This window comes from Xenopus laevis, chromosome 8L, assembly GCF_017654675.1.
Source record: "Xenopus laevis strain J_2021 chromosome 8L, Xenopus_laevis_v10.1, whole genome shotgun sequence".
NCBI lineage: Eukaryota > Metazoa > Chordata > Amphibia > Anura > Pipidae > Xenopus > Xenopus laevis.
Window position 1 is genome coordinate 62,893,681 of NC_054385.1, and position 24,370 is coordinate 62,918,050.

A 24,370-nucleotide genomic window follows, 5' to 3' on the forward strand; every position below is an offset into this window, starting at 1 on the left:
GAGTATGGGCATATCACTAAAAGTAAATACCTGAAAGTGGTTCCCGGGTCTTCTCATTTTCTTGTTCAGCTTCACTTCTTTCTGGCACCACTTCCACCATGGACTCCCTCTGAGACCGATTCCCACCATAACCACTGCTTCCACCCAACCACAAAAATGAGAGACGTTTAACACTTCCACCAGGGCCTCCACCATCTTCATCTCCTACACTTATATCTTTTTTCCGCCCATGAGATAACAAGCTGACATCCTCTGACTTTCGCCGACCCCGTCTCTTTTCAGGTGTTCCCCAGCCACCTAAAAGCCCCTTTCCTCCTTTAAAAAATGGAGAAAGACCAGCAATCTTCTCCAAAGTCCCTCTTCTTTTTACATCTGATCCTAGAGATTCTCTTTTAATCTCATGTTCCTCTTCAAAAAATGGGTTTCCCCCTTCAGGGGAGGGCCGGTCAAGTGGTGTGTTTTCATCAAAAGGATTTGATGCTGCTCCTGGCATAGTTTCCGTCCTAGAAATTGTTTGGAGGAAAATAATGTGTTTCAGCTCAGTACAAAAAGCCACTCCACTGTGCCAGAATAACAACCAATTGTAACATTGTGTTTTGCCCTATATATGCATATGTCTATTTGCACATTGATTGTTTTGCTGAGTTAACAAGTCAATATTTGCAATCTTTTTTTTATTTGTTTACTTATAGCTCAAGATCTGTCCTCAGTCTTATCTCTACTGAGGACACACTCTAAACAGTTCTCTCTGTTCAGCTGAATAGTAAAGGAAAAGACAGTTAATAATTTCCATAAGTGTACAAACCCGTAAGGGTGGTGTCACACATGAAGATTCGGCAAGATTATTAGCCCAGCGACAAATCTTCTTTACTTCGGGCGACTAATCTCTCCGAAATGCCTTCCCGCCGGATAAGAATAGGAATTGTCAGCGGGATGGCATATGAATCGATTCGGATTTCCAAAGTCGCTGGAAGTTTCCTCGTGAGGCAACTTCAAGCGACTTTGGGAATGTATGCCATCCCACCAGCGATTCGCATACTTGCATTTGGGGAGATTAGTTGCCCGAAGTAGGGGAGATTTGTCGCTGGGTGACTAATCTCCCTGTCTGCCACCAACCTAAGGGTAAGGCCACACGAGGAGATTCGGGGAGATTTTGTCGCCTGGCGACTAATCGCCTCGTCTTTTGCGCGGCTATCTCCGCGAACTGCCTCAGCGTTTTTCCGCATAGGCTAGAATGAAAAGTCGTCTGCGCTAATGCACACGCGGCAATGCGTTTTCAATAGTCGCCAAATTTAAAACCCAGAGACAGTTCGGGGAGATAGTCGCGCAAAAGACGAGGCGATTACTCGTCAGGCGACAAAATCTCCCCAAATCTCCTCGTGTGGCCTTACCCTAAGAGCAGAATATCCTGTTTCACAAAATACGTAGGGTCTGGAAAGGCAGATACCATCCGAAACAGTTGATAGTGCTGCATGCATTCTTACAGAAAACTTATTTTCAGAGCTCTGCCTCTGTCACATGACCTTTCCACTTTTAGTAACTACTTGACCCAACAAACTAGTCATCAGTGACTATACCTATTCCTTATACCAGTGTTTCCTAACATATTGCTCACCAACCCCTTGGGTGCTGCTCCCAGTGTCCTTAAAGCAGGTGCTATTTTTTTAATTCTTGCCTTGGAGGCAAGTTTTGGTTGCATAAACCAGGTGTACTGCCAAACAAAGCCTCCTCGCTGCCAGTGCATATAGAGGCTACTATTTGAATGTGGCTTATGAGTAAAAAAGGTTGGGGACCCCCATCTTAAACTATACCTTTATTTCTGCAGATTTATGGAAATTATCTTACATCTCATTGTACTTTCTGCTTAACAGAAGGTACCATATAATAACTTCCATGTGCATGCATTCACTAAAAGTAGGGATTTTTGCTATTTGGATTCAGAAAATGCAGATGCTGTCAGAAAGGGTATACGAAAGTTACCACCAAACGTCTTTTGAAATTTTTTTATTCGATATGCATTTTAATTCTTCTCAAATGTGAGTGTATTTTAAACTGGATATATCCTTTATGAAACACATTTTAAGCTATTAGAGCTTTTTATGTCCTGTGGCAAAATGTATATTAAAGCGCTGCTTCTATTTAATGGATCTGCATGAGAGAAACATAACAAAGGCCAGTCTAGTTTAAGTCTGTGAGTGCCCATCTATCATTATAGATGGTAAGATGTTGAAAATGTTATGTATATATTTTCTGGTGGACCACAACTTGCCCTAAAGGTTATTAGTCATTAGTGCCCAATAAATATGTCCTATCTATGTGCACAAAAGGGAAAACCTCCAATTAAAATATTACTCATGCTATCAATGTCTGTTTTTTTCCTAAGATTTTATGCACTGGCCTCTTCATAGATCTCTGGTGATACTACTCAAAGGGGAGCAAGTCTGAGCCAGCCAGGAAGCCGGCAGGGAAATCAGAAATACCTGGACCTTGGCATTATTTTCTATAGGGAAATATTAAATATGTACTCACATTTTTAAAACCATGAGAATATGCAAAAGGTCTGTCCACAATCCGACTCAGCCTCTCTCCATTGTCACTGTAAATCTATACTTTGAAGTTATTTCACTTTCATCTCAGCTTACTGTGACATTCCTGGAAATTACCTAATCTTTTACCTTGATCCCTCCCACTCACTCGTTTGCTGACAAACAATACACACAAAGGCCATAATTCAGTGGCGTAACAATAGAGGAAGCAGACCCCGGGGGACAGGCGGCATAGCCTGCGAGCTTGGCTTCCATTTTAGCATTAAAATCTCTCCTCCTCAGAATAGTTTTGCAAAGGGGGGACGGTGCCCTCTTGTTACACCACTGCCCTAAATTACTAGCACAAGTGCAGTTTTGTCTTGTGCAGTGTCACATTTGTTTCATTACCCTAAGGCTAATGTCACACAAGATGCATAGTTTCATGTTTTCTAACTGAATCCACTCTTTGAGGCCGATTTACTAAAGGGCAACAGGCAGACACTGTGCCTTTCAGTGCAGGGACACAGTGGAGCGGAGGGGAGTCGAGTAGCTTTTCTTCACCTGCAGAGAAAAGTAGGTGGAGAGAGGCTGTGCCTTGTGTGCTATGAAGCTATGACATCACTGGGGAATTGGTAATTTAGTTAGGTTATATACTTCACACAATAATGCTGTTAGGCTGCTGCCACACTAAACCTAGGGTTGCCAACTGACCAGTATTTTACCAGCCTGGCCAGTAAAAATGATACTTGATGCCTATGTTATTAATAGGAAAAAAACAGCAAGAATATAGGAAGGCCGGTATTTTTTTCCAGAAATGGTGGCAACCCTAACTATACCTGGAAACATTGCCTCCGCTCGGGTGCAGACAGACGCAGTGGATTCTGGTGTGAAATGCAAGATCTTGTGTTTCTGTGCCAAAATCTGCCCGTCTGCCTGCAGCTAAGCAGAGGCCATGTTTCCAGGTGCAGGCACACTGATCAGCACAGAAGCAACGGGTGACTGCATAGTGTGGCATTAGCCTAAGGAGAAATAACAAACTGCCCTGACTTGGGGTATTTCTGTAGAAGCTCCTCTTTCTTTTCTTTACTAAGGTCCGTGTAGGCCTATAAGTTTTTTTTAGATGCAAAAAGCTGCCTTTTTCCCTCTGCTGTACATGCGCCTGCCTAGGGCCGGGCAAAAGACAGCAGAATGAGATTAATTTGATTCTACAGGGGTATCAGGTAAACAATTACAATCACTGAGGGTGCCTAACAGTTTTGTACCTCCCAGTGATTATACCATGCCACATACAGTATGCATATTATGAAATTGTGAGACAACCCAAAGAGATTCATATGAAGACTTCAGAATAAACACTATTATTTATACAGATAGGCCACATTTATGCAATATTTTACAGGATTATTATTGATCATTTAAATCTGTCCTTAACCCAGTGATGCTATCACAAGATAGGGTTAATTTCACCTGGAAATTAAACCTGCCGGTATGTTTTATGTTTAGGAAGAAATCAGAGTACCTGGTGGAAACTCACACAGATACAGGGAGAATATACAAACACGTTGCAGGTCAGAATTAAACTTAAAAAAAAAAAAAAACAGTGCTGCAAGGCAGTGCTATTTACCACTGAGCCACCATTGCTCTCCAGCTACCTTGTTGCCCACACAGGCACATACATACTCATTGGGGCTACATACAGTACATACATCTAGCCAAAATATGCGGTAAAGATGTCAGTTTAGAAACTCATGAGAGATGCCCATGTAACTTATGCAGAAAATGGCAAATTAGATGGCAAGTTGCATGTAATTAAGAGAGGATAAAAGAGCAAGATATAAATTATATTAGTAAATTAATCCCCACAGACTGATGAACTCAGTTCAAGCCACAGTTTTAGTTCAAACAGAAAGAAGAATCGAGGCATATATCTACAACTCCAGAACCTGAAAAATAGAGATGGTGCAGCTGCAGGGCCAGGCACATAGGATCAAATCCCCATAAGTCTAAGCAGGGAGAAACTAGAATACGGCTAGTATCTGAGGAAAGAAATCTGCACACGCTATATGATCCAAATTAACCATACCCCTATACAGACAAATGTATCCAACCCCCCTAAAAATCATGTTTTCTGTGGGAACACTGATGCTGAGATACAAACTGTCTTTGGAAGCAGTGCAGCACAATGGAAGGTTATAACATAAATGTGCAAAGTTATATGCATGAATTAAAATGTTCCAAACATTATTGATGAATTTTAATGAGATTGCAGTCAAAATCATTATTTATTTCTGTTATTTTCTATTTATTTTTATTCTCTGGGTCTGACTAGTAAATAATATAACAGGAATCTGGTCTCTTTCAAGTCTTTTTACCAGATTTAATCTGTTAGCTTGCAACATTGTTTCAGGAGTGAAGACAATGTACCAGTTTTCCTTATTACTAATGAGTAATTAGCTTTGATTACCCACACTGGGCGATTTGAGGAGATTTAGTCGCCTGGTGACTAATCACCTCATCTTTGCGGCAGCCAATCTCCCCGAACACCTTCCCTCTGTCTTGCGCCGGCTATAATGATAAGTCGCTTGCGGTATGGCACACGCAACGCTTCGTATTCCAAAGTCACCCAAAGTTGCCTCATAAGGAAGCTTCAGACGACTTCGGAATATGAAGCGCCGCGTGTGCCATGCCGCAGGCGACTTTTCATTATAGCTGGTGCAAGACAGAGGGAAGGCGTTCAGGGGGATTGGCTTTCGATTGGTTGTCGAAAGGCGACTAAATCTCCCCAAATCACTCAGTGTGCCCCTACCCTTAGGGGGTATAGGAAACATAGTTTACATAGTGGATTATGTAGAAAAAGAGGCATGACCAGCAAGTTCAACCTTTTTGCCTGTGAAACCTGCCTAAAGGTGGCCATAGAAGTTACTATAACGATCTTTCCTGGAAAAGATCTTTGGGTGCCTTCAAAGGCCCAATCGACGAGCCAACAAATATTCAAGTCTTCTGGTATCAATCTGCTTGTCTTCAACCGAATATCGTACATAAATTTGTTTTGTACGATATTATCTGTGCGTCTATGGAAACCTCTCTAGATGGTCCAGAAGAATGAAAAATAACCCCACATGATGCCTTTCCAAATTTCTTCAGAGGGTTAAACATTGGATCAGATTGCGTCAGTACTATATTCCATACAGTGTCAGGCATAACTGAAGTTCCCACCTTTTCTAGAAAAAAATACCAGCCTTCCTATATATTTATGGTTTTTCCCTATAAATAACATTGGCATCAAGCAACACTTTTACCGGCCAGGTAGCAACCCTAGGCATTATTGAATTTTTCATGCTGCCATTAGGGAAGGTACTTTTAATGTCCAGATAGTCATGGAAGATGTTAACCCTGTGTGACAGTGTTCTAGTTCTCCTTACAAATAGACTGCAAACTGTTTTGCTTTGAAAGACTGGGTTTCTGATGGCCCTGAATATAGTGGTAGTGATGAGCTCTCCTGGGGTTTCAGGGAAGAATGATGCCCAGGGCATAATACACAGATGGTGACTGTGCACATCATAACTTTTCTACTGCAATTTGTATTCTTAACTGATTTAAAGCACTAGCTCCAATGGAGCATGAAATGCTGTGCTTATTATACAGTATGTTAAATATATTCCTTGCCAAATATATATATACAGTATATATACAGTTCAGGATTACAGTTTAATTGCAACATTTGCAGGTATGTTTCTGCTATTATGGTATTCACAGAGCCACTATCTGACTTTGTGTAAATACTGTGGTGCCAATGTTCTACCAGAGAATATAATATCAAGGTGACCAACAAAAACACTGGTATCCCCATGTGTAATAGATTTATTGCTGAAATGTAACTACTTAATATAGCTGCATAGGCACTGTTTTTCAAAACCATTTGCACATTTCATTCACTGATGTCTTTTTGACATAGAGATATCACAGCAACAAGTGTAGCAGCTTCCAAAAAGTTACAGTAGATTTGGGACTTTTTCTATATAAGCATCTGTGTTTTTGTTGCATTGTGCTCTGTTTGTTATGTTAGTTCTATCATCCCTAGTACAAGCTGTCTAAGCGAACACAGTCTCCCTTGATATTCTTGCGTATCTGAGCCAAGAAATGTGGCTTCTATCTTTTCTTTAGCCCCATCATATACTTCTAAACTAATTTTTTTTCAGGGGGGAATAAGTGAAAATGCAAGCAGAACCTGGAAAGGGTAGACAGAGTTAATTCTCTGTGCTCCAGAAGGGCAAAGGGCCCACCTAGACAAGGGCCCAGCAGGAAAAATCCCAGTACCCCGGCAGGTCAATAATATGACACAGCTTCACTTGTAAAGAAGATTGCTATTTTAATGGCTCCATGCAATCCACACTGCCACGTCTCACATCTTCTTTCTGTATATCACATTTCCTCCAGCAATCATCATGCTATTCTTTTGTGTTGCCATTTGCCCTTCGTTGTTTAGCACAATCACCAATGCCCTCTTCTGCTGGTAAGCTCCATGTTTTTATTTCCTTTCTCTGTCACTTCTCCAACAAGAAATATTACAGTGTTTGGCTTAATACTTATGATAACCTCTTTTTTCAGACCAAAGAAAACTGAGGGGGTAACTGCCTTGGCCTGTAATGTCCAGTCTTTGACCCTCCAACTGCTGCTAGGTGTAATGATGCAACAGCTCAAATACTGGACATTCTTGCACTGTTACACTTGATTTTGTTAGTGTGAATGGATCCTTGTAAATGTCTAGGGTATGAATTTATGAGAAATCAGTTACACATCAGTGGCACAATGTCACATGGGCTGAAATGATAAGAAGAATTCATAATGCCCAATATTGATGTTTTAAGGGATTGAAAAATCTGATACAAAACACAACTGCTAAATAAAATAAAAATGATTAAAAAAAATTTACATGTGGCACTAAATGCCACAGTTAAAGTTTTGTAAACATTAACATCATACAACACAAGTATCGGTGTCCTTAGTATGTGAGACTAGTTGAAAAGGTTGACAAGGACTTCACTTGCCTTGAATATGGAGTTAACTCAGACACAAATTCAGATGCAGATGTACAGTATTAACCCCTAAACACTAGGGCTGATTTTCTATACACATGGTACCAATGACATTAAATTGCTACAAATGCCTGTAAATAAAAAGGCTCGTTAGCAAGTAAATAAAAGGTCATGAAACCTGTATGACCCTGCCTGAAATATTCTCCATTCATTAGACACACAAGAAATTCTAGCCATTGATTACTATTTAGCACATGCACAAGTACAAAGCAATCAATCTTCATAGCAAAATACACCATGAAGTTGTGGATGTTTATACCCAGTTGTACTATGCCTTTATTTTCTTGCTGTTAATGTAACAATACGCACTGTGTACTCTTGAGCATTCCCAGATGGCAAATGTGCCATAAAGATGCACACACATTTATAAAAAATTAAGTAGTATATGTTTTATAGGTAGCAGTACTGAGGCCAGTTCATTACTAGGAAGGATAACCGAAACCAAATATATAAATACATTTACCTTTTCATAAGAAAAGATGTAAATCTACAGACTTTGCATGAAAATGTGTAGCCATTTTAAATATTCTGTCTTTTAATCCCCCAAACCTTCAAAACTTAATAAATAACATATTAGTAAACAAACAAACAGATATACAGAGAGAACATTACACTCAAGTGTAAAGTCAGACAAACAACTTTTCCACAGATGCCTGCTCTACAATACACTAACCTAATCCCAGTACTTTTTTAACATTCAGAAGTGGTCGATTGCTCAGCATTTAGTTATCTGTAGCTATATTGTTATGCAGCTTCAAGGCATAGGTTATTTGAAGGCAACATTTAGGGGCAGATTTATCAAGGGTCGAGTTCTTAAATGAAACCATTAAAGCATAAATAAATAAAAGAATAAATTCACCCATGTGAACATGTGACTGAAAGGCACTATGTGCTAATTCTGGCGAGTTTAGAGCACGCACAATTTAATTCAAGTGGTTTGTACAATAGGCCATAGATATCCCCATTCCCTAACTAAAGGTGTGAGTTAAGATTTAATAAACATATTCAGACTGTCACTGGTTCTATAAAAGAGGTCAAGTAAAGGGATGGTCCAATAAAAACAGACTCTGCATGCAATGCTTCCATAGAAAAGAGAATCACAAAGAGATAAAAATGAATACGCTATGAAACCAGGGATAAAAGTACGGAAGTGCAGATTCTGCTGCCCTTCTTGGTCATTTGGCAAGGAAACAATCAGTATTTTATCAAGGGAGACAAGGAGATACCTACAGGTAAGATTGATTTAAGAGACATAATTCCCTTTGCAATAAGAAGTAGTTACTTTTAATGAAGAAGATCACAGTAGTGTCCAGGACAATGGCTGGCTCTGATGCCTCAGAAAAATGGCCCATGGTGTCCCTACACTTTTTTGTTCTTTTATGCATTTATATGTATACATAAATACACATTGATCCATTCCGCTAATTGCTATGGAAACTGTTCCTTCTATACATGCAGAGCAATCACTTTGTGCAAGAATAACCCGGCAATGTTTCCAGAACAATCATAAAAGCAGTTTTCCCCAATAACCGCATCGAAAAAACGTCTTCAACTATTTATAGCACACATTTTAATATGCCCGTGCATAGTCACATGTAGGTATAAAACACTTATATATCCAAGTATATTTACACAAAGATATAGACACATTTACTTACCTATGATAAAGAAAGAAACTTTTTTGTAATCCCTATAAAAAATGCATTTCTCAAGAACATACAGATATGTGCAAATAAGAGTAACAATCTTTACGTGCACATTAAAGTTATTCATTGACTTAGTACCAGTATATAAAATTAACAGAAAAGTATATACACGTGACCACAAACTATCAAGCATACAACAAAAATCAGAAAACAAATTAAAATAAATTGCAAACATGGTTGTATAAGCATACAGTTACAGTATTATACAAATCTAACTATATGTATCTATCTGATAATATACCTGGGGACGCAGAAGACACAAGAATGCTTACCCAAATAATGATAGCCTGACCTCACCCTTGCTTGATACTTGTGCATCCCTCAGCTATCCCTGTGTGTGTGTGCAAGCGTGCGGGATATAAATGGAGACAGGAAACTTCCCTTCCCATCCCGTCCCATTCCTGTCACCTCTCTCCCCTCCCCATCTACAGGAAACCTAGACCAGTCCTAAGGAAATGCCAAGGTCCCTTGACCTGGCGGCGGCCATCTTTAAATATGTCGCTGAGGAAATGAGAGGGAGGTAGTAGAAACACGAAGTTCTAGAAAATAACAAGAAAAAAAACACAGGAAAACGTGTTCTGCCTAATTTTTTTAGAACAAAAAAAAAATATTTGTCAATTTTTGAAGACTTCCAATTACGTAAGGACGGAGGTAATGGTAAATGAGTGTCTACTGACTTTATTGGCTCTGCCGTTCCCCGTCTACTTTGAATTTTCTTTGTACTTTATGTGTCTGGACTACTTTGTGTCCTTCTGCTTTTTCAGCCACCTCTCTCCGGATCTGATACAGACACATTTTTGTACCTTTTGTCACTTACTCTCATCTTATACGTAATACGTGTGTGCTTCTTTTCTGTATGAATTAGCAGCTGACATTTTCCAAGATACTTGTATTTTTAGAAAAGATCATAAGCAGCGTCATTTAAATGTATGCTTAATGTCAACTACTTCAATAATTGCACCAAACAAAAATGGGTAAAATTTGAAGAACTTCTTCCAGAATAGCAATTATACACCCTGCAATTCTTCTCTCTTTCTCTCCCTCTCAGAAGTACATTGTGCTGCTTTATGAAGATATATATATATATATATATATATATATATATATATATATATATATATATACAGTATATACACACAACGACTACCCTATCCTTCATTGCAGCTGCATTAACAGAATGCGTTTTTACTGGAAAGTCCCGATTTCTCTGCACTGAACAACCAAAAAAGATACAATGTTTCTAACTTAATTGGATCTTGGCAGAGAGCCCAGAATAAGATACTGGATACTTAAGATACATTTGTAACAGTTTTGTCCCTTGGGAGAAGTTAGACTCACAGCTTAAAGGGCAATTCACCTTCATTATTAAAACTGTAATAAAACATAAAAACTACAGAAATGTGTTCAAACTTTCATAACCTGGCAAATTTTGTAAAACGGACATGGTAAGTAGGGGGTGTGGCTCCAAAAAGGAGCTTGGTCAATAAAATTGCAGCTCTTAGAAAAAAATCAGTGTATATGCTATAGAAAGGGAGGTGAAATTAATAATAAACTTGAAGCAAGATTCCTAGTTTTAGAAAAATAAGAAGAAAATTTAATTTTTAAAAATACTGAGGCTAATTTACTAAGATTGGTGCTAAATTGCCCAGTGAAATTTAACCAGTGAATTTATTCATAAAAGGAACGATTAGAAAAACGATTAGAAACACCCCATTAAAACAAACAACTTCAGGAAGTATGAAGTATAATTATGGGATAATATCCACAGATTGATTACAATATAATTTTCCTACCGCACACCTGTAATTCACCAATCCTGCAAGCTGATCTTTGGTGGCTGAATAAAAGGGGATAATCCCCGACTGCATTAATCGTTGTGTGTGCGGATCCGTTTCATTTACACATTGGTATAATATCCACAGAGCCAGCTAAAGTATATGTTAAAGTGAAAATATATCTCCTTTTTGACATGCGGACAGGGAAGCTGGTCCCTGAAGTACAGCCAGACTATCATCATTTCCTTTCAATCTGTGGAATCCGATATGTCTGTGTGGTCCCTAAAAAAATAAAAGTTCATAAGAGCATATAGCATACCTCCCAGCATTTTACAAAAAAATGGTCAAGATGGAGAGGTTTTCTAGGCAGACCCTTTTGGGGTCTGTTATATCATTTCTGTTTGGGATTTGCCTTACAAATCCATAAGAATTGGTAAGAAATGGGACTTATGCTTTGGCAAGAAAATTGGTGAGATAGCTTGTAAAACCGTTTGGGCTACTTCTTCTGGTCTGCCTTGGAATCTAATACAACCCCTATTATATATGGCTAATGTTGTAAAGCTTACATGACCAGATCAGCTAAAGTTCATGATAACATTTCTTATTGTTTAAAAATATAACCAGGGATTAGAAGAATGCAATGAGAGGAGTAAGTAAGAAACCTGGGACGACTGCTTCTTTAAAATGTATGCTATGCTAGGCACTCATAAACCCTTGTAAACTCGCAATACTCCCCATCTGGAACCCTGTGGTTGTTTTGCAATGTTCTGTAAAGACATATGGATCCATAAAGAGAAAGACCCTTCTCTACTGTAAGACTGGGAGAATGCATTTTTGCAGTATGTACAGATGATGTCCTAGGTCTGCACATTCTCAGGCCAAAGGCACACAGGGCAATTTAGCCAACACTGGTGTCTGGTGGAAAACAGTGGCAGTCGAAATGCCCCAGTCTGCCTGTCACCACTACTTATATTATGCACTGACACACACACCGGTCTGCCTGTAACTTATCCATGTGCTTCAGTCAGGGCACTCACTATTATATAACATTGGGAGTAGTAATATATTGCACATTAAGCCAGAAAACGGTGAATGATATCTTAGTGAGGCAGTGAACATTTGCACTGGTAGTGTCAGAGAAATTACAAGATTATTCTATGGAGGGTATTTGTGGTAATTTTGTCACCCATCCACAGGTGAGCAATTGTACATTCAACAACATTCCTGTGTGCCATTGCCCTAAGGTGCAAATTTGACCCAGGTAGTTAAAAAAGCAAAATCAAAGATTATTTGCTTTGAAACAACTGACCAGTAAATACTATCTGCTGACTGGCTTCAATGGGTTATTAGAACAATAACAAATTTTGCACCTTTAATTATATTACTCCATAACATATGCTTCCATTTCCTCTGTCATAGTTGCATATAGTTAAGATGGGTATATACCAATATCTATACTAACTGTAAATTTTAGTATCACAATACCCTTGGATATTATGTCTGTCCAAGAAATCATCCAAGCCATTCTTAAAGGCATTAACTGAATCAGCGATCACAACATCACCGGGCAGTGCATTCCACAACCTCACTGTCCTCATTGTGAAGAACCACCTATGTTGCTTCAAAATAAAATTCTGCTCCTCCAGTGTTAAAGGGTGGCCTCTGGTGCATCTGTGCATTATTTTATTGTAATAGAGTGTATGGGAGAAAGCCTTTCTGTAATTTGGAGCATTCTGCATAATGGCTTTCCGGATACTTTGATACACTTAATTTTTCCTTAATGTAGCTCATTAAAATGTGAGGGAATGCTTTTTAATCTCTAAATATTTGTCTCTGAATTGTATACAGCGTTGCAATAGTATAGAGAAACAATTCTTATATCTGTCTAAATATGTATGTTCCAATTGAAATTACTACTTTGTGTGTGGCACCACTTTGTGGTGTCACCAAAAACTGAATTCCACCATGTAACAGCAAGCAAGTACAACTAAAACAAGAAATTGCCAACTGTCTGTTACCGGACAAGTAACTTAGGCGATTATTTATCAAAAGTCAGATGTTAGGGTTATTTATACCTCGAATGAACTCGAATGAACTCACAACTGGAATTCTAACTTATTTAAGTAAAAACTAGAATGGAAAAAACTTGATTCTGCCAGTTCAAGTACGAAAACCCGAAAACTTGAATTAATTGAGTTTTCTGCAGGAGAAAACTAAAATTGTTCGAATTATTCAACCCTCCAAAAAAACCTCCAACATCACGAAAGGCTATTAACATCTTGAAATGGTTCTGCCAATGACACAATCTCAACAGGTTTTAGATGGTGTATTTTCAGATTCAAGCTATTTCCAGGGCCAGAGTTTAATAAATATCGAAAAATGTGTGGTTTTTTTTAGCAAAAAATAAACTCGAAAACTCAAATTGTTTTTATTTAAACTGCAACGCTATTATAGATTTAGAGATGTATATTAAAAGTTACATTTTAAATTTAGGAGTGCATATTTCACAGTCTAATTTATGTTACACACACATAGTTGTATATATAAATTGATGTGTTGTACAGTATCACTGTATAATGCTGTCCCTAATAACTGACACTAGATGGAGTCAAGGCAAAGTCTTGGGCTAGCTTGCTGTCTCTCTCTCTCTCTCTCTCTCTCTCTCTCTCTCTCTCTCTCTCTCGCTCTTATGTCGAAATCATCCCATATTATACATTTTACAAAGGGACTAAGTTTTACCTGCAACTTTCCCTAGTTGTCATTTTGTCATAGTTCATACAGGAGCAGTGACCAGCTCCATGTTGTAGCCCCCACCCTTCCCAGCTATAGTCAGGTGATCCCACTGGTGTCTAATAAAAGGGCAGCCAAGTATGGGAGTTTTACTTTGAAAGCAGCCAGTAAGTTGCAGGTAAAACGTAGTCCCTGTGTAAAATGAATAATGAAGCAATAGAATTCTTAATTAATCAGATGAAAACTGAGTGTAGGGCTGGCCAGATATGCAGCGCCGGATTTCACTTCTGGGCGCCCCTAGGCCGCGCGGTCCGACCAGGCGGCCGCGCGGTCCTAGCGCCCGCCTTCCCAGCACGCCGGCGAAAAAACGCCGGCGCAGCTGGTGCAGTTGAACGCCGGCTGGGCGGCATGCCGCCCCTATTTCTTTGCCGCCCTAGGCCCGGGCCTATGCGGCCTTGCCGCAAATCCGTGCCTGCAGATATGGGATGACTTTGATGTAGTCGGCCAGCTTGAATATATTGCAATATATGGACAAACAATCCCTGTTTTGTTTAAAGGGTAAGGTAATTTTTAGCAGCTGTATGCACAAAATGTCTCAATGTCTTAAATATATTGATAATGGGTTGAGTGCAGAGAACCTGTAACCTCTGGAAGCTAACATCATCCTTATTACTAGCAGGTCTACCACTGACAGAGCATTTCACCTACATCTCTATAGGATGTGGTAAGTGAAAAAAGGTATATTGACATTGTTTTACGTCTGAACATGTAAGTGATCCAAATGCCCTGTGTACCACCAACCTTATATAAAAATTAGGCATTAGGTAACTGAATTAGAAGGGATCATGGTGACCTAATTTAAAAAGCTTAAAGGAAGAATATCACCAGAAAAGAAAAGTGTTCCAAAGTAATTAAAATGTAATATACTGTTGCCCTGCATTGGTAAAACTGGCATGTTTGCTTCAGAAATGCTATTAAAGTTTATTTAAACAAGCTGCTGTGTGATCATGGGGGCAGCCATTTAAGATGAAAAAGGAGAAAAGGCACAGGATACATGGCAGATAATAGATAAGCTCTGTAATAGAGTACCGTTATATTCTACAGTGTGCATCTGCTATGTAACCTGAGCCTTCATTGGCTGCCCCCATGAATACACAGCAGCCTGATTATATAAACGATAGTAGTATTTCTGAACCAAACACACCAGTTTTACTAGTGCAGGGCAACAGTACATTCTATTTTAACTACAAGTATGGGACCTGGGGGTTTCTGGATAATGGATCTTTTCGTAATTCAGATCTTTCTACCTTAAAGGAACAGTTCAGTATAAAAATAAAAACTGGGTAAATGGATAGGCTGTGCAAAATAAAAAAATGTTTCTTATGTCTAACATAATAGCCAGAACACTACTTCCTGCGTTTCAGCTCTCTTGGTTTCCACTGACTGGTTACCTTGGTGACCAGGCAGTAACCAATCAGTGACTTGAGGGGGAGCACATGGGTCATATCTGTTGCTTTTGAATCTGAGCTGAATGCTGAGGATCAATTGCAAACTCACTGAACAGATATGTCCCATGATGTGGCCCCCCTACAAGTCGCTGACTAACTCAGAGTTATAGAGCTGAAAAGCAGGAAGCTGCATTCTGGCTATTATGTTAGAGATCCAGTCACTCCAGACATTACATTTTTGCCTTACTAACTATACTAGAAATATTTTTTCATTTACCCAGTTTTTATTTTTCCACTGTACTGTTCCTTTAAGTCTACTGGAAATCATGTAAACATAATAACATAACATAAATAAACCCAATAAGCTGGTTTTGCTTCCAATAAGGGTTGATTATATCTTAGTTTGGATAAGGTTGAACTTGATGGATGTGTGACTTTTTTCAACCTAACTTTATATGTTATTATGATCAAGTACAAGGTACTGTTTTATTACTACAGAGAAAAAGGTAATCGTTCTTAAAGAAATTGGATTATTTTATTGTAATAGAGTGTATGGGAGAAAGCCTTTCTGTAATTTGGAGCATTCTGCATAATGGGTTTCCGGATACTTTGATACACTTCATTTTTTTGGCGTTACTGTTCCTTTAAGGGCTCATTTTTACTAGGCATAGTATCTCAGAGGGAAAAAAAATATCTGTGTGGCATAAAAGAGTTTGTCTCTTTGCCACTGCATATAATTACTGATATTTGGTTGATGGTAGACCCTGATATGACCCTGATCTAAAGTCTACATACAAATGAATTATAACATATATACAGTGCAAGTGTGTTTCACAACTAAAGATGAAAATGACAACATTTTGAATTTAGATTAGATACTAGAATTATTATAATTTAGATAATTTCAGATTACTGCATGAAATACAAATGACCAAATAAACAAGGACACTCAAGGGTAATCCCATGTATGAATTCTTATGAACAAATCCAAGATGTGTAGACTGTGACTCAAAGGAATACATATATAATCATACAATATAATAAGGGAAGCCAAACCCTAAGGCTAGGGCACTTGGGGCAGATGATCCACTTTTCTCTGTCTACTTCTTATATACAGGTGAAGAAAAGCAATACAGCAGGAAATCACGCAAATTGTAACAACAACAAAACCCACAAGATACATTCTATTAAAGATATATTTATCAGCAGTGGAGTCAGGAAGGATATGAACAACTGATACAAAAAATCTAGATACTCACAAAAGTCGCAACATTGAGGAAATACATGGTAATGTATGTCAGAGTGAGAAGTTATAGACAAGTCATTCACAGGAAAAGGTTAGTCAGACTCTCAGCATTACCCAAGAGATTCCTTAATTCAAAGAGCTGCAAAAAACTCTCAAAGCCGAGCAAACCAAGTGTCAGTAAATGCAGACTCTATGGCACCATCATAAAAGTATGATCATTGCAGCACCACAGATTCTACCTCTCCAAGATCAAAAGGTGCTGGCACAGAAAGGGTTAAAAGGAAAAAAAGCTCCTGGTGCAGTTATATGCTTTTGTTATGATGGAATCTGACTTGTCCATAATTAACATGGGCATATATTCATTGAAACTGTGGTTATGACTTCTAAAACTTCTACTGCTGATTTACTTGATACCAAGATTCATGAGCCCCATTAATGTGTGAGCATATTCAAGTGACTTAGTACTCCATACAGTGACTCTTAAGCTGATGATCTTTTAAATGCACACATTAAGGGGGTTATTTATCAAGGTCCGAATTTATCTCAATATCGGCTGCTACAAACTCTGATTAAATTTTCCTGAAAATTACCTTTGTGGGAAAAGCTCAGAATTTTTTCGTGAATTTCCCCCCGAAAACTCCGAAAACATCGTAAAATTTGCGGAAACCCCCAACACAACCAAAAATTAATGGGACTGTTCCCATTGACTTTTATGCAACCTCGACAGGTTTGAGATGCCAAGGTTTTATAATCAGGCTTTTTAGCCCTCGTGGTGTAATAAATTCTGAAAAATTTATGATTTTTTTTAAGCCTCTTATAACACAAAAAATCAAAAAATTTTCAGATTTCGGGCATTCGGAGCTTAGTAAATAACCCCCTAAATATCTGAAGATCTTGGATGGGGATCACATGGTCCAATATGGGATCCATACTTTATTGTACGAACTATGTATTTTATAAAGTCTTTTTATTCATGGGTGGGGCTATGTATAATGGTTGTATTACTATGAAACTGTTCTTCAGTAGATGTGATTAATTAACATAAATGTATTGTTTTCCTTGTAAATAAAGCTGAGCTGGCTAAATTCATTTACTTGTATTAGTGTCATTTATTTGCCAACATGTAATCCATTTCATATTAGACCCAGAGTCTTTTTGTTCTGTAGACACTTCTTCTTTCTTATTTTTACAATCCTTTATTGGCTGTGAAGCACCCCTATATTTTTGGGTTTATTTAACTTTTTTCTATTCTCATTTGGGGCAGTGTACCCCCTGGTATAAGTTATTTTAAAAGATATGCAGTGCGACATACTTTACAACATTCCCATGGAAAAATATTGGAGAGAATGTACAAAAAAATTTAAAAAAAATGCAGAAAGAAAAACAGAAGCTGATCCTCATGGTTTAAAAAAATATCTTGATCTGTGATACATATGCCCTCTAGTGTACAGATAAAGATATTTTCATTAGTAATTCTTAGTAAAAGAAAGAAAACGTTACAGACCTACCCCCCAGATTAGATTTCCTTATGCCCAAAAATTGATGTCTGCTTAACAAAACATACAGTCATCTTAACATTCTCCAATATTGCTTCTAGATTTTGTGTCATGTTTTAAAAAAAATTTAAATTATTTTGTGCACCACTTCAGCTCTGTCCTGATATCTTAACTTGCCAGTGGATCACATCTCATGGTCCACAAACAGTATTTAATAACTGTTAACATCAGGCATGCTGTCTTCTAATCTACCTTTCTAAGACATCTTCACATTATTTAAAGGGAATGCCAGGCCCCAGGAAACCTGGGCAGGAATTTCCTTCCTTTGTCTGCATATATGTTACACTTGTTTCATTGTGTTCCGTACAAAAACACTTCCTCAAAAGCTGGAAGAACACACTGTAAAACATAACTTACAAACAAACCCCACCAGAATCAAGAAAGTTAATGAAATTATTTCCTTGTAGGTCAGCTTCCAGTTTTTCACTGCTGAAACATGGAGTTTCTAGTGTCCAATACTGTTTTACCAATTTACTCTAGCATCCATTCTAAATTTAAAGCCTACAATATTAACCATCTGGGGCAAGTGGGAAATTAGTAAGAGGAAAAGTTGTCTCACTCTCACCTATATAAACCCTTATTTTAGTTTGCATGAGCCCCTCATTCTTGTAAACCTGGAAGATAACAAGTAATTATATTACATCCTGTGGTTATAAAGTAATCACTGTGACATCTTCTGCAGAGACTACTAGCTTTAAGGATGGATTGTGTGAGATGCCCATCAAAGTCTCCAGCCTTCTCAGCAGACGATCTTCTAACAGTTCATAGACAAGAGAACTCAAGTGACAGCCTTGTCTCACAACAGCTCTCACCTCTGTCTTTTTTCTAAAGCTTTTAATCATCCTACAAATGAACCAGAAAACTGTACTTATAAGTAGTGGTAATCAGGTCCATCATAGGCCTTCATTTGATCTAGAAAAAAATATTTCCCTAGTTTGTGGGCTTTGCATTTTTATATGCTGCAGTAATTGTAAGCAAAATTGCAAGCAGAGAAGGCAACTCGCCTATTAAAAGGAATATTTCTAAGGGCTTTTACGTTCCAGATTCTGTTATATATTTACCCTTATGGAGTTATGGAGGTAGTCTATAAACTATCTGTTGGAAAGGAGGGATACAAATATAAGATCTACTTGAGTGCAAGGGAGTAGGGAAAGAGATTAACCAATTTATGCTCCAGCTGAGACAACATCAGTATAGGCTTTTATAGACAGTGATTTTGGAAGGATTATGGGGGATTTCATTCTCCATACCCTCTTTAGAACTGCAGACAAACAGCTGCCAAAATCTGGTGAGACTCCCAGAGTAAGAACAGTTTTTAAGGATTGCTCTATGGCCTTTCCTTTCCATTTATCCGAGATACTGATTTTCACAACTGAAAGGCTACTGACAGATGGTTACAGACTTGTACTGGACTTACCCTAAACGCAGAACTATTTTCTGCCTTACAACAAAAATATCTATTTGACCCGATTTTCCTTTAGGGACAGCATCAACCAAGTCTGCTGGCTTAACAATACTATTTAAATATTTAATATCATAGTACAACCCATTTCCAAAAAATGTTGGGACACTTGGTAAAATATAAATAAAAATAGAATGTGATCATATTCGTGTACAGTACAAAGACAACATATCAAATGTTAAAACTGAGTAATTGTAATGTATTTAATAATGCATTTGATAGCAGCAGAAGTTTAGAAGAGGGTCAACAAAAAACTGAAAAAGTCATGTTATGCTAACAAAACACTTGGGCCAGATTTATCAAGGGTCAACTTTTGAGTTTATGGGAGTTTCTAAAAGCAACTCCAAATTGATTGTAGGAGGTCCCCCATAGGCCAAAACACCAATTTGACAGGTTTTATGGTGAATAGTCAAATTTGAATTCTTAAAGGGATAGTACATGATAAATTTGAATTTCAAATTTTTTTGAAACTCAAATCGAATTTGGACTATTCCCTAGTAGAATTTCACTAAAATAAATTTGAAATTCTAATTTAAAAATTCGGCACTTGATAAATCTGTAGAAACAATGATGTCATTAACAAGATTGGGTATAAAAAAAAGCATATACTGGAGAGATGGGGCTCTCAGTGGTACCCCAGTTGGTGAAATACTGGGCAAAAATTATTAAAGAATAATGTTCCTCAACATAAAATTTAAAAAACTTTTTTGATATATAATACTGGCATCAAATTTTAATTGAGTGTATCATTTTCAGAAAAGAATAACATTTCTCTGTTTCAACATGTGATATATGTGGTTAAATGGTTTGCAAATCATCCCATTCTCTTTTTATTTAAATTTTACCCAGTGTCCCAACTATTGTGGAATCGGGCTTGTATATGTTTGTTATAGACCTATACTTGGGATCACAGACCATGGTAAAGAACAGCACTGATGTGCACAAGAAAGGCTGTTTATCTAATAGCAGGCTCCTACTCTTCATTCTGGTTTGGCATCCATAGATTAATTAGTTTAATCATCCAGCCTACCCAGAGGTCAAGGAAAGTGTGCACATGCAAATGTTCCAGCCCTTTATACAGGAGCCCCTCTGCTCCATAGTTTTACTCAATGATGAACCAAAATAAGAACCATTCCTTCCACTCTGGATAAGAGATCTTCATTAATTTAGATCAATGTAACTTCAAGGTGCTAAAAATCACTTACACGTTAAATAAATCCTATAGGATTGTTTTGCCACCCATATGGATTCATGCAGTTTAGGATCAAGTACAAGGTACTGTTTAATTATGGCCTTTCTGAAATTTGGAGCTTTCTGAATAACTGGTTCCAGATGAAAAAAATGTAAAAGATGACCTTACACGCATTCTCTCTCTTGCCCCCTGCCTAGGCTTGCCACCTGGCCAGTATTTTACTGGCCTGGTCAGTAAGAATGATGGTTGATCCCAATGTTATTAATAGGGAAAAAAGATAAATATATAGGAAGGCCGGTATTTTGTCCAGAAAAGGTGGCAACCCTACCTCTGCCCTCTAAGATTCCTGGATGACGTTAGCTTATTATGCAAGACTGAAATTTTGAGCACTCATATACTGGGCAATGAAATGCATTGTCCCTGTCCTCCGACCATGAACTCATGGATTGTTTAAACATACATATTAGGGTAGAGGTATCCAAATAAAAGGTGTCCCTGGGGAATCAGGACTGAGATCCATGCCCAATGCCTGTTAATAGAATGTGTTTTGTATATGACTGAATTGCTTATTGTACCTTTAAAAAAACATAGAAGAGGTAGAGACATAAAGGTGTGTTAATTTGGGCAAAGTTTACATTTTAAACCCCAGCCCTGTAAATCTAGCCAATCTGTGTTCCAAACCAAAATATTGTAAGCACACAACAAGTACCCCAAGTCTGTTACAGGAGAACAAAACCCATGTACCTAAATTGAGTGGTTGTCCCCACCAATGCATTACTGCACTACCCTGAAAGAGCCTTGTTTGCTTTATTGGTTCGAAAAAAAGCAGAGCAGTGCAGTGTGGTTGGCTGGCCCCATCTCATGCCTTTTAATTCTTATTTTGCAAGCAATCAGCAATATTCGACATGCGTACTTGAAACCACTCTGGACCTGGCTTCAGTTGCAAATGCTCAGCTTTGGTGACAGCTTCCAATAAAGGAATAAATGGTATGGTAACCCTGCTGCACTACTCTGCTTTTGAGAACAGGTAGGTTGAACAGGGTAGTCTTGGGGAAGTGTAGTAGTGCGGTTCAGGAGGATGGCAATCCAGGGGTTATAACTTAATTATATGGGTTTCCCTGTCCTTTAATGTAACCAGCCGCCAAGCCAGTACATCTAAGCAGCCTTCATTTAACCCTATGCCCCAAGCCACTATATGTAGTCAGTATATTTACCCAGTATTTACCTTATGTTACTATACTATTGCATGTTTGTAACAGGTCTGTTATAGTGACCTGGAAGACATACAAAAGCTCTTCATCCCAAATGCCAGGGAAGTGCAATAAACAGGTGCAATTGCTCTAGGAACACAATTGTATGCCCTGGGTGTTCTTGAACATGCATCCAATACATTAGTAAATGATTTTTTGGTGGGTCCCTATGTGTCCCAGTCCGACACTGCATGTGCAGGGGAATGGCTACCTAAATCCATAAGGGTTTATTTAATCAAATGCATTCATTGATATACAGTAGGTCCAGTCACCTATACCAACCAATCAGCAAATAGCATTTCTGGCATTTTGGATGGTATTCCATTGTAGTCATAATCTAATTACAATTTAGGTGGATGCTGCCCCTTATACTGCAAAGCATTTATAGAGAATCAAGGTGGGGGTCCCAAAAGAACTACCCTGCCTAGGGCCCCATTTAGTCTTAATTTACATATTCAGCAGCGATGTACAATTGAATGTACACATATACAAATATGATGTGCTGAGAGATGCAAGCGGCAGCATATATGTGTGTTTATTGCAGATTCGGGATTCTCCTGTCACTGCATCTGACACATGTACTGTCAGTGGAAGATCTGTGCACCTGCTAGCCCCAGATGTGAATAGCTAGACCAGTACAAAAGGTGAAAAGGATTGGGGGGTAGAAGGAACAGATGGGATTGGGGACAAAAGAAATTCTAATTTAACATTCAGAAGGCGTATCTTCTCCACAGCAGGGGGTTCTCCCTCCCCCTGCTGTACTCTCTCTGCCCTCCCTTAAACTGTTATTTGGCCGCTCTTTGTGTGCCCCTTCCTCCCACTTTCTCCCCATCTCTTTCTGATTCACACTTGTTTTGTCTCACTCTAACTTTCATTCATCTTTTTACTCCATTTTATTAGCTGGCCAAACCTAATCTAAATTCAGGGAAGGAAAATAAATAATTACATCAGTTTGCATGACTGTAGATAGCTGTAATTTGTGTAGTTGTATGAATTACAGTGTTTTACTAAATTCTGTTAAACATAAATATGAATTAACATGTTAGCAATGCTGTGGATACTGTAAAGGCATTATGATGCATAAGCAAGGACTTAGTGGCACTTAACGAGTTACCAATCCTCAAGGACACTCTTCCCTCATTTCCAGTATACAAAGGTATGAAAACATATAATTTGAATTCAGATGGAAGAGACATACTAATTCTTGTCTCTGTAGGTTTTCAGATTATCGTTACCCTAATTTGTTGGTTCTTGTGAATGTAGTGCTAATTATAGTAAATAGAAAGTGCAAAGTATTGCGACACAATTCCTAATTAGACATCCTAAGGAGCATCTTTACTAATGGGTAAATTTTATCCTTGTACAAAATCCGAAGACGGCATCAATATATCAGGCATATTTTTGTGGTGACATTGCATAACTTCTTAAAATTGTATTTACATCATTGTGAGTGTAATGTGTGAATAATATTTGTCAGGCTTAATTCATTTGTCTGTGTTTATTCACCAGGGTGGGGAAACTATGCTGGCAAATCTATGCTATATGACATGTGTGGCATATTAGCAAGGAACATGTGATGTATTTGTAAATAATGAGATGTAGAGGTGGCTGTTCTGTCTTTAAAATGGTAGTTTCCCATCCTAAACTCTGGCCAAATAACTCTTGGTGTAAATACACAAAAATGAGTAGTTTTTTCAAATTTTAACAATGGCAAATTTTCTTTTTTGCAGAAAATTTTTACTTTAGCCCAACTCATGTTAAAACTAGTGGTAAACTACTTTAATACATGGCAATTAGGACTGCAAAGATACTTTGGTACTGGTGTGCCCAAAATCCATGTGGAGGTTTCACAGTGGTTGCTTAAAAAATCTAACAAACATGCATTGTGAATAAATCCTTTACTAATTCATAATGGAACCACATATATTTTTAGCCAGAAACTGCTGCACAAACATCACAAACAAAAACTCTCAGACTCATTTTTTTTAAGTGCTACAGTGATATTGAAACACAGTTGTTATTGAACTACAACTCTCAGAATCCCATGTCATTCAGACATGCAAGTTAAGATAAGGAGAGACAGAGGGCAGGCAATAAGAACAGCACTTGGCTGTGCCTCTTGAAGCTGCATTTTCCCCCGAGCTCCAGATTTAAATCCTGCTGTGTGTACTGACACAGACTGATATGGGAACCTTGGAACTACCACCAATTTAAAGGGGATATCAGCTCCAGTGTTCAATACATGAACTTGAAGGATTTGGATATTTCTCATAACATGCAAGACACTGTGTAAGTAGATATAGGAATATATATATATATATATATATATATATATATATATATATATATATATATATATATACTGTGTATATCAAAAGGTGAAG

General features: G+C 38.1%; 1 protein-coding gene across 2 annotated transcripts in view; it reads right to left on the reverse strand.

The window, feature by feature from the left end:
- The window catches only part of exoc3l2.L (exocyst complex component 3-like 2 L homeolog), a 29,063-nt gene extending 19,384 nt beyond the window's left edge, over positions 1 to 9,679 (reverse strand). Inside the window, exons 1-2 of one of the 2 annotated variants that reach the window (XM_041572820.1) lie at positions 9,600 to 9,679; positions 31 to 503 (exon numbers count right to left, since the gene is read on the reverse strand). In XM_041572820.1, the coding sequence (XP_041428754.1) occupies positions 31 to 493 (463 nt within the window). In that variant the 5' untranslated portion in view covers positions 494 to 503; positions 9,600 to 9,679. Of the gene's footprint in view, positions 1 to 30; positions 504 to 2,529; positions 2,682 to 9,599 lie in introns of those variants that run through there. The other variant, XM_041572819.1, reaches the window with a different exon arrangement.
- Between the last annotated feature and the right edge of the window lie 14,691 nt (positions 9,680 to 24,370).